Source organism: Bicyclus anynana, chromosome 21 (genome assembly GCF_947172395.1).
Source record: "Bicyclus anynana chromosome 21, ilBicAnyn1.1, whole genome shotgun sequence".
Lineage (NCBI taxonomy): Eukaryota > Metazoa > Arthropoda > Insecta > Lepidoptera > Nymphalidae > Bicyclus > Bicyclus anynana.
In genome coordinates, this window is record NC_069103.1 from 10,339,732 (window position 1) to 10,351,212 (window position 11,481).

General features: G+C 34.9%; 2 protein-coding genes across 3 annotated transcripts; one reads left to right on the plus strand and one right to left on the minus strand.

Moving 5' to 3' along the window:
- The first annotated feature begins 286 nt into the window (after positions 1 to 286).
- On the plus strand, positions 287 to 2,876 carry LOC112044367 (zinc finger protein-like 1 homolog). 2 transcript variants are annotated; one of them, XM_052888001.1, is made up of 6 exons: positions 287 to 538; positions 610 to 721; positions 1,144 to 1,337; positions 1,692 to 1,926; positions 2,221 to 2,341; positions 2,449 to 2,876. In XM_052888001.1, the coding sequence occupies exons 1-6, from the start codon at positions 437 to 439 to the stop codon at positions 2,642 to 2,644; spliced, it is 960 nt and encodes a 319-aa protein (XP_052743961.1). In that variant the 5' UTR covers positions 287 to 436; the 3' UTR covers positions 2,645 to 2,876. The 2 variants fall into 2 exon arrangements, with proteins under 2 accessions (XP_052743961.1, XP_023935962.1); XM_024080194.1 differs by having other exon boundaries at positions 289 to 538; positions 2,461 to 2,876.
- Positions 2,360 to 4,902, minus strand: LOC112044366 (tubulin--tyrosine ligase-like protein 12). The gene has a single exon (XM_024080193.2). It carries the CDS (start codon positions 4,800 to 4,802, stop codon positions 2,964 to 2,966), a length of 1,839 nt encoding a protein of 612 aa, XP_023935961.2. The 5' UTR covers positions 4,803 to 4,902; the 3' UTR covers positions 2,360 to 2,963.
- Positions 4,903 to 11,481: the final 6,579 nt, after the last annotated feature.

The following is an 11,481-nucleotide window of genomic DNA, read 5'->3' on the forward strand; positions in this document are numbered from 1 at the left end:
TGCATCCAGCATTGCTATTTTATAGCGGGTTCCTTTGATTTCGGGAAATATGAATTTAAGCGTAGGGTTTTTTTTATTTTTTGTGAAAATGACAATAAATAACTAACACTTACACTTAATAAAAATGTAATCAGCTTAGATTAGAGTTTTTACTTATTAGCTCAGGTATTTTTCAATATAGTTAAAAAAATGTTAAATTATTAGGACAAAACAATGACAATTAAAACTGCTTTTGTTTCTACTTGGGGAAATTACGAAAATAGGCATGGGCAATGCTGCTTACGTCATATTTACGTGGCTGACAGATGACAATAAAGGTCCGAAATTCCGAATTCGGATCCGATACCGACATCGAAATAAATTTTATTCTATTTATTATAAGTAATTCACATATAAATGTTTTAAAACTAATGTAATTTTCAAGTCGGCTATAAAAATGGGCCTTTGTAAATGTCCAAAACGACGGGTGACTAACCAGTTTTGTTTCGAACACAGAGTAAATGTTTGTGAATATTGCATGGTTACAAACCACCCAAAGGTAATTAGCGCTCGGTTTAATTGTATTAAAGTCACTTACTGTTATATATATAATTGTATTATTGGTTCTAGTGCATCATACAGTCATACCTTCAGTGGCTACAAGACAGTGATTATAATCCTATTTGTGAAATATGTACAAAGCCTCTATCTGAAGGCGAATGTATTCGGCTCACTTGTTATCGTAAGTATTTCTAGATTTCTATGTTATTGCAGCTGATATACATTACATATTGTTAGTTTTGTAACTAACATTCATACAGGAAACATGACATTCAATAAACATGTAAGTAGTTGAATTCATACTTACTGACTACAAATTTACCACCAGCTGTATTGATTAGGCACCTAGATTAGCATTGTTGTTTAACAATATGTTATCAGCATATTATCAACAAATTAATAAATAAGCATCTGATTATTAAATTGATGTCTATAAAATAAAAATAGTGCTCCTTTTTTGTAAAAACAATATATTATTCTATCTATACTTAATGTACTTAATAAAAGAAAATATTGACTAACTGAAGTTTCAATACATAACTTGTAAAGCCAAAGTTACAGATTTATGTGTGATTTTTAACATTTAACAAATTATTGTTGTAGATGTATTTCACTGGGAGTGTGCAGAGTCAAGATATCGGGCACTGCCCCGCACGACTGCACCAGCAGGCTACCAGTGCCCCTCCTGTGCTACTCCCGTGTTCCCCCCACAGAACCTTGTGTCTCCTGTGGCTGATGTGCTCAGAGAAAAACTGGCTGGTGTTAACTGGGCCAGAGCTGGTCTTGGCCTACCTTTGGTTAGTATTTTGTTATAAAAAAACCAAATTGCTTCTCAGTATCTAGATAAAATTGTTGATGCTTAATTGCTTATTTACAGTTCTTGATCTAAAATGAATAACCTTTATTTGAAAATAGAACAAGAACTAATTAAATAAATCCAAGTCAAGTTAAGGTTTTGAACATGAATATTTAAATTTAGTATGAAAGTATCCTTGTTAGGTTGAAGTCCTAAATAAATTGAGCAAAAAGAGGTTTTTTTTATTGTACCAGACATGATAAATTTGTTTCCTAATATGTTGGTTGACATTTAGTGTTAAGGTGATTCATTAATATTAGAAGGAAAAAAAGTTATTTTACAAAATTTATTGTAGCTTTCAGAGGATCAAGATTTGAAAGGTGCAGCTGGCAGACGAAGCCAGTCGCCCAATGAGACACAGTTCTTTGCTAACTCTATTGATCATCAAAGAGGTGCTCCGGCAGGGGCCAGTGATGATGAATCCACTAACAGGTCTGCAGCCAGCACTCCACATTCCATTGTACAAATTCCAGATGAGCCTGTCAATATTTATGATGGAACATCAGTAAAAAGAAGTGATGCACTGCAAGGTAAACAAATAGAAATACTTATATTGGTCTTCATCTTCTTGAAATGGATTATCATTCAACTGGACATTGTAGTAATTCTTATAATAAATATGCTAGTTTGTAAGTGGATCCACCAAAACACGTGAGTCCAGAAGATTTTCTGTTAGATCTAGCTCAGTGACAATGTCGTCTAGATTCATAAGTGTTCCACAGATAACAGTCAAGTAAATTAATTATTATTATCAACTAAAGTAGAAAGATTGTTATAAACATTGATTTTACAGTAAGTAATTAATTTTAATAACTTTGTTTTAGGTGCTCAAGCATCGAGGAAAGGATACAAATCTTTGGATCAGAAACCATTGTTAAACTTTGACCATGACGAAAATAAATATAAACAAAAATCAACATTTGCTTGGATCAGCCGTTGGTGGAAGTAAGTAAAATACACATATGTTCATAACAATGTATTATATAAAAATCACAAAACAAGTACTTTTAAAGCCAAGCTATTTATGACTTAATTTGGCAATATAAATTTAGTTTCTTTTTCAGAAATACCCTTCCATCATCCCAAGCAAGAAGAGCTGGTGGCATTTATAGAAGATACTGGATCCTGTTTTTTGTGGTTGTTGCTGTTCTTGTAATCCTACTATTGCTGAGTCACAGAGATGTAGATGATGACAATCCTTTTGGATCAATACAAGACGATGACAGAAGGATATTGCAAAAAAATTAATATTTCCATTAACATTATTTATATTTATGCTAGTAGGTAATACAATATCAAATCAAGCAATCTTTAGTGATACAATTGTTCTTCTACGCCCTTAGTATAAGATTTGCACTCTCTAAAATTCAATTTTGAGTATTAAAAAAGTACAATGCCAAAGTAAAATGGACACTTGAATAATTGTGAGCATGCAAATCATACTAACAGTTCATTTATAAATAAAATAATTACCATTTCATTTTGTATAATTTAATTTGAACACTCTTAGATTGGTCAAGCAAAATACATGTAACAGTATGATAGCAAGTACAAGGTATTTAATCTATTACAATATCTTAGTACATGTGCTAACATTTTTATCTAAAAACAATACAGAAAATATGTCATTGTAGAAATTAGGGTAATATTCACAGGCTCTACGACAGTCTGGCATCCAATTCACTTCAAGTAGCTTTGGTTGTATAAGTTCGTCTTTATTACATTTCTGCCAACTAAGCATTATATCTGCTGCATATAATGCTCTGGATTGTGGACTCTTCGCAATACCACATGGCGGTTGTTTTAAAGTAGCAGCAGTAAACAATTCAGAAATCATTTTGAATATAGAGTTTTCTACAGTGGCCCAATCATAGTTTGCATATTGGTTAGACCAAGCGTCTTTGAACTCTTTACACAGTAGTCTAAATAGCGATACACCTTGTGTATAATTCATCACAGTAAAATGTTTTTCATAATCATCAAAGTTTTCCATTGCAAAAGCTTTGTTTGAAAATCGCAAGAAAAAGTTATTATAAATATAAACTTCAGTAGGATTCACCGACTTCAATAAAATCACATAACGAATATCAAACTTAACTTTTCCAATGTCCGGTCTATCAAACAGCACAGGGTTTTCAATATATTTTTGAGCAATTTTAGGCCCAGATAAAGGTAGACGGCACAAAAAGTCCAAAGATTCTGTGATGTATGTGTCTAAACCTCTGGCAAGATTGTATGGTTTACAGATCCAATGATTATCTAAGCCTTGTGATCTTCTTTGCATGTAATATGCCACTAATTTAGGTAGTTCTGTTTTCATGTTAAATGTTGTTGGCAACCAAGCAGGTAAAGTTTCAAGTTCATTGCTCTCATCATTGGATTTCTGTAGTCTCCTAGCAACAACTGCTAACAGATCCTTTATTGTGACAACATATTCAAATGGGAATTGATTTATGAATTTATGTGGTGAGTGCTCACTTAATTCCTTGAAAGTCTTAAAATGATTAATGTACCATAAGATATCTGCATCATTTTCATTTTCCACAATTTCAAATTCTGGCGCAGTCAAATACTGGTTAATGTATTCATACTCTGCATATACTTTCAATTTGTTTGGCAGATTTTGATTTTGCAACAGCTCTAATGCTGGAAGTGTTTCAACTATGTGTCCTGATAAAAAATACTCTACATCTGGCTCCACTTGACTGAAACTTTCATCAAAATGCTCATAATATCTCCAGGGAATAAGCATAGCCTCTCTCTGTAATGGATCAGAGTACTGGCCTTCCACAAAGTTTCTTGTGACAATGTCTCCTTCATCTACATTCTCAATAGGGAAAAGTAATGTATAAGTGAGTTGTTCCGGGACATACATGAAAGGCACCATGCGAAAGTTTGGGTTGTCCGAGTGAGTGATTCCTGAACCTAGTTCATCCATTACATACCACACTGGCACTCTATCTTCGACAGATAAAGCTTCACTCTCAACAGCATATGTATTGGCATATTTCCAAACATACTTTGTCACTTCATCTATTTGTTCCTCTGTTGTTTCAGAAGTGATCTGCATAAGATTACACATTCTTTCTAGGAGAACCGGCACATTTCTTAGGTTATTTCGAATGCTGTTAGCTTTAAAAGTCCATGCGTGGTCGATAAGATAAATATGACTAGAATCTGTTCTGTCTATGTCTCTAATTGCGATCACGCTCCAGAGAGGATCGTATGGCTCTCTCTCAACATCTTCGTAGTCAATTTTCACCAACTGAAACGATGCACCAGAATCGAATATTTGATCCTTAAGTTTCTTACATAAAGTTGGCCAAAAACTTTCTGGGACGCCCGAGAGCACTAGTTGGGGCTTGTGAGCCCCTAAAAATGTACTGTAGCTACATATACCATCCATTTTATTAATATTACAAAAGACAAAAAATATGAAATAACTTTTCAATTTGCAATTGCAAAAGTAAAAATTGCTGTTGCATTTGACGTTTGTGACACTGACGTTGACGTATTGGCAAAATGAATATTCAATGTCAAAGTCAATTTGACAATTATTTATCATAGAACAATGGACGTCCATGGTCATCTAGGAAAACATAGGGGTCTGTAATAAAAGTAGAGACTGAAATCGCCCGCCAAATTTAAAAACTATTTAAAATAAATTAAAAAAACATGCGTTTTCATAGTTTGTTGAAATTATTTTTTTGTTTGTGAATACATTTAAATAAGTATTAAACTCAGACTATTCCATTATTTGCACTATAATTTTGAGAATTTACTCCGATTTTTTTTTAATTTGGCGGGTGATTTCAGTCTACTTACATTAGCCAAACTATATAAAAAATAGGGCCCATATAAATTATATTACAATTAAATTAATATTTATGGAGTGCTCCTACACAACAAACATGATTTTATTGGCCGGTTTTTGTTAATATGAATTCAAATACAAAAGGGTCTGCATTTGAAATACTGCGAATAAACGACTGAAATTGCGAGTCAGAAATACAATCTTGTCATTTAGGCACAATAGAATGTTTATGATGAGGGTTAAATTAAAAGAAAATTTAATTTATCAGTTTATTTATCAGCATGAATATATGCTATAACCATTTCAGGAAACATTGACGTCTCTTAAAACTAAGAATTAATTTAATTTTAAAATAATATATCACATAATGGTGCTGATCCTGTAATACACAAATGTCTTAACCAATTTTTCTTAAGACTGTCTTTGCATGCATACTTCTGTACAAAAAAACAATATTTCAAAGACTTTTATTCATAAGTGATATGTGACCAGCGCTTCGAAACTGAGGCGAACAAAAGTGGCTAATTGTCTTAATTTCCTTAAGTCGCATATTAAACGAGTGTAATTAAAACAAATAATACCTAAATATTGTTTACAATAATGGAGTTGTATTCAAGAAGTATAACCTGTATATACATAAATATATAGTAAGTAAGTAAACACAAAATTGTGCATGTATGCCCAATGTAGCTAAATTCAGACCACTTTTTGCGGTGATTTTATTGGCACGTCACATGTCTAATAGTATAAAATTGTTGCTATTTGATGTATTATTTAGTTAAGACTTGTGAACGACTGAACTAGCACCAACACATTGCTTATTACAATATTTAATTGTACACAAAAGCTTCTGAGCTCACATAATGGTCACAGTTTTTAATACATATACACATTTTTTAACTTTTAAAACAATGTGGGCAGTTAGAATAACATCTTTTGCAAACAGCAATCAGCAGTAAAGAATAAATATACTTTTACATCAGTTTAAATATAGAAAATAGTTAGAAAAGGGGGTCTACTACATCAACATTTAGTCATTTTTCCACAATAATAAATTATGGCTATAAGTTGCAGTCATTTGTAGTGTAGCACAACTACTGTTGAATCCACGCTGCCCATTCTATACGAGACAAAGTTTTCAATGTATATTTTTTTTATCCTTTAACAATATTTCTCGTCTTAGCATTTTCAGCTTTCACGCTGCATAGAAGAAAATAAAATGGAAAAAAAATATCTGGTGCTAATGGGCGATACCAGTTTGCATATAAAAGTCCGGCCGCTCAGATATTGCGTTTATGACACTGACAAACATATTCAATTACAATGACGACTAGGTTTGAATATATTGATTTTTTGAGACATTCGGGTAAATAATGTTGTCCGGATTGTTAAAGGACAATGGTCTGGTGTTTGTTGATAGAATTCATAAGCGTCTACTAATGTAAACTATTACAGTTTGTAGAAAATAATTTATTTAATTTTTTGAAAAAGTGCACAATGTCTAATTATGTCCATAAAGTAAAATATAATCACATCAATTACATTTAAATAATTGAGTATGGCAACCACACTATTTATACCAATATTACATCTATTGGACAACTAGGGACGCGCACGGTATCGAAAAGCCAGTATTGAATCGAATAAAGTATCGTCATTGAACTACACGTATTCTATACTAATATTTAAACGAATTAATATAATTATTTTGAAATATTAATAAATATTTTGATTTTCAAGTGAGTATGTACCTACCTTCCTATTGCATTTAAATTACTTATTTCTAACCATGACAAAATACTGCTAAAGTTCACTCTTACTTAGCGGCATTTTACATTTAACTAATAAAATAAACAAAATATAATAGTCAAACATGTTAATAACAATTATTACCAACATTAAGACATATGGCATATTTTAATAATCAAAGGAAGGGGACAAGTGTTTACAAACGTATTTATTGTTTAAGTATGTTCGACATGATTTTAAATAAAGGTACATGCACTAACAATTCAACTATGAACTGTCACTTCAGTTGTCACATCGCGTCGTATTTTCGTTGTTTGCGTATCTATGCTTCTTGTAAATCTTGTATTTTTTCTGATATCAAGTGATTTTCCGTACTTACATCCTTTTTAACGACCGCTTCTGTTTATGGACACCGATTCTCCCGCTTAATTACTGACTTAAAATATTAATGTATTTAAATTCCACGTTGGTTTTTAGATTTAATTAGGAAGATTAATTTTTATAAAGTATGTATATTATCAATGTCTAAGAGAAAAATGGGGATCAAACCTACTTTTTATGTTCTTTAATCGGGCCTAAATACCTGGCTTCATAATCATGGAATAATTAAGACTTTAATTTAAAAAGTAGGTATATCTATTCGTTGTTGACAAAACATAACCTGTAAAACTTCAAACATAAATATCTTTAATTCCAGACTTGACATAATACTAAGACTTAAGAATAAATTGTTAAGAATATAATTATCTATCATTTTATATTTTTTTCATTCATAGACGCTTGAAAAAAATGTCAGCAAAAATTTGTTTGGGAATAGACCATTGTCCTTTCAAAATCTACTAAAAAGTAATTAGATGAAGATTCATTAATTTTTAGCTTCCTTACATTACGATGAGACATTTTTCAATACAGGAACTATAAACATAAATGAATAAATAACAAAGATATTTGTAATTATGTTTGAACGCCCATATAACGATCATTATTATGTATGACGTCATTAACATTTTGTATGAGGCGTTTTTCAGGGATCCGTGGTGCCGCCGCAAATATGCCGCCCTATAAATCCCTGTAGCTCCGAAAGTAATGGTCGCAGATATCCTGTTACTTTAACAAAATTGCTTTACTACTTTATTACTTTACTCTTAATTTACATACAATTTAAAAAAATGTCATCATCCCTATTGCCTTCTTATTTTGTATTAACCTTGTAACAGCGCAGTTTAACGTGGTTAGAAGCTAATTTGGCATTCGCCCATTTGCTCACGATATGTCAGAAACGCAATCTCTGAGCGGCCGGACTTTAACATCTGTATGCTGTAACGAAGAAAATACTCTAAACAGTCCTTTGCTATAACAAACTGATATGAATCACACACGTCGCTTTTTTCTCTTCCATATTTTATAATTTTTGTGAGAGTAGATTTAATAAAGTGTGATGAGAAGCTTTGCTTCAAAAATAAACGTTATTTGTACAAGATCTTTGTTATATATTTTTAAAATCTATAAATAGAAATACAGTTTCATAAATATTTCGAGTAACGTTTTTGACATGACGTTACATTGTATTAAAATAAATATAAATAAAACGAATATTGCTGTTAAATCACCGCCATTTTATGTACAGGTGAATTGTCTTTTTCAACTTATCACATAGGTACTATAAACACTGTCCCTTTCTGATCAGCTATTTATTTTTTAAAACTAGTTTTACAGCTCTCACTTCTAGCCTTTTAGAGCCCTCTGGGCAGCGAGCGTCCAACATTTGCATAGACAATAAAAAAAATGGTTATTTTTTTTTTCAATAACTTGGTTTCCGGCTCTAGCCTTTTGGAGCCCTCTGGGCAGCGAGCGTTCAACATTTACATAGACAATTAAAATGAAACACATAATTTAAATATTATCTACAGTTAGTTCAGTTGGAATCTGAGTCCATGTGATTTCTGTAATTACGTCGAGCCTTTTTAACGCGTTGTCTGAATTTTATCGCTTGATACTCCGGGTCATCGGAGACATCGTCTATGGGTTGGTTTCTAGTGGAACTGCCCGCGGCGGTACCGACCCCACTGTCAGGGGTTGCCATAGTGTTCGGAGCCGGCCATAGACTACCTTCAGTACTGCAGCTGCTTTCCAGCTCACTTTCATTCGTTTCATTCATGAGTCTAGCCACTGTCCTGTTGTAGCCGACTTTGGGAGTGCTCATCTCCATGGCAACAGAATTGAGTCTATCGTTCGCATCCATAGGTGGTGGGGATTCGCTCGAATCTGACCTCTGGACGAGCCTTCCATTCCTTCTGACTCGTCTCATCATCCGTAACCGGTTGTCAGGGGGTGGCGAGGGGTTGTTATTTTCGGAATCTGGTCGACCGATTGTCAACGATTCACCCAAAGAATCCCTCGACCCGTTGATGGGCGTCGGAACAATGCTAACGAGGTTAGTTGGAATGCTTTGGTTGCCATTTTGGCTTCTCGGCGAAATCGGCTGACTGCCTACGGATTGATCGTCGTCAGAATCGACTTCTGCTATCCGGAATAGTGCTGAGTTGCTTTGGCCACGATAACCTAAAAAATATATAAATAATGTATTTATTTAAATTGTACTCATAATGCAGTTTGCATGAAATGTTTGATCATGATCATATATTTTTGACAGAGCAGGTCCCGAGGTAACAAACATTCTGTGTTTGTGTGTTATTTACGAATTTACGCAATATATAATTTTCAGTCAATATGTCAGATACTTCACTAAGCGACAGTTGGGCATGCGACCAACGACATATCTCGTGAAGATAAATAGACAAATTTCAAACAATAGCGCGCAACCGGATATACAGGTATCTCTTTCGTTGCGTTGGAACGAAAGAGATGGGACTGGGTCAACTCCGCCGCCATTGGTCGACATTTTGTCTATTTCTTTTCACGAGATATGACGTCATCGCATGCTAGGCCTACTGAAAAGCAAATTTTTAAACTTTATAAAGTACACTTTACAAATATCACCTGTACTTGTGCTGGGTAAAGATAAATTTTCTTCAAAATTGTCAGCATTGGTGACATCGTTATTATCACTGCTGTCTTGAGCTATCCCGTTACCTGTAACAGAATGAAAATTGTGTAAAGTTTCACGTCTAGTAAATACATCATTCATTAAAAATAAAAACGCATATTCATCTCACTGTTGAGCACGAGTCTTCTATCAGAATGAGCGGGGTTAGGCCTTAGTCCAACACGCTGGCCCAACACGGTTTGGCAGACTTTACACACATAGAGAATTAAGAAAATTCTCAGGTTTACAATGTTTTTCCTTCACCATTAGAGACACATGATATTTAACTTCTCGAAATGCACACAACTGAAAAGTTGGAGGTGCATGCCCCGGATTTGATTCGAACCTACGATATAACTTCTCCCATAGAGACATTTATTATTTATCCAGAACATCTATGTATTTGAAACTTAGATTCAAAAAATTGAATTAAAATAACGCAAACCGTAAGTAGTGTAGCAGAAAATTGGAAACAACAAAACGTACATACATAAGAGTCGAACACGAATGCCCTTTTTAAAGTCATTTAAAGAAACCGATTATGATGCAAAAAACTGCAGAATGCCCCAGATCTCAGCTAGTAAAAACATAAATAAATCTTAACTAAAAAGTACAAATAGATTTATTTTCAAGTGACTTAATGTATTTGATTGTTTCTTATGAAGGTTGCATATACACAAACAACATACCGTAACATCGTAGATGCAAAGTTTTTCTATAGCAAGTGAGTTTACTTTTCCTCTTAGCGCTCCTCATGATGTTCACTCTCCTTCTCATTGGACGAATTATCTGCAACAAAAATAATAAAATAGATTGAATATTCACGGATTCGTCCAAGTCCGTCCGCTCGCTGGACGGCGCCGAGGCCGGCGCGCGCGTGTTGGGCAGGCAGATGTCCTAATATTTAGTGACGTCACACTCGCACTTCCCGAGTAGCCGTACAAGCAGTGCATGGGTTCGTCCGAGTCGGTCCGCTCGCTGGACGGCGCCGAGGCCGGCGCGCGCGTGTTGGGCAAGCAGATGGTCCTAATATTTAGTGACGTCACACTCACACTTCCCGAGTTGCCGTACAAGCAGTGCATGGGTTCGTCCGAGTCGGTCCGCTCGCTGGACGGCGCCGAGGCCCGCGCGCGCGTGTTGGGCAGGCAGATAGTCCTAATATTTAGTGACGTCACACTCACACTTCCCGAGTTGCCGTACAAGCAGTGCATGGGTTCGTCCGAGTCGGTCCGCTCGCTGGACGGCGCCAAGGCCCGCGCGCGCGTGTTGGGCAGGTAGATGTCCTAATATTTAGTGACGTCACACTCACACTTCCCGAGTTGCCGTACAAGCAGTGCATGGGTTCGTCCGAGTCGGTCCGCTGGCTGGACGGCGCTGAGGCCCGCGCGCTCGTGTTGGGCAGGCAGATGGCAGATGGTCCTAATATTTAGTGACGTCACACTCACACTTCTCGAGTTGCCGTACAAGCAGTGCATG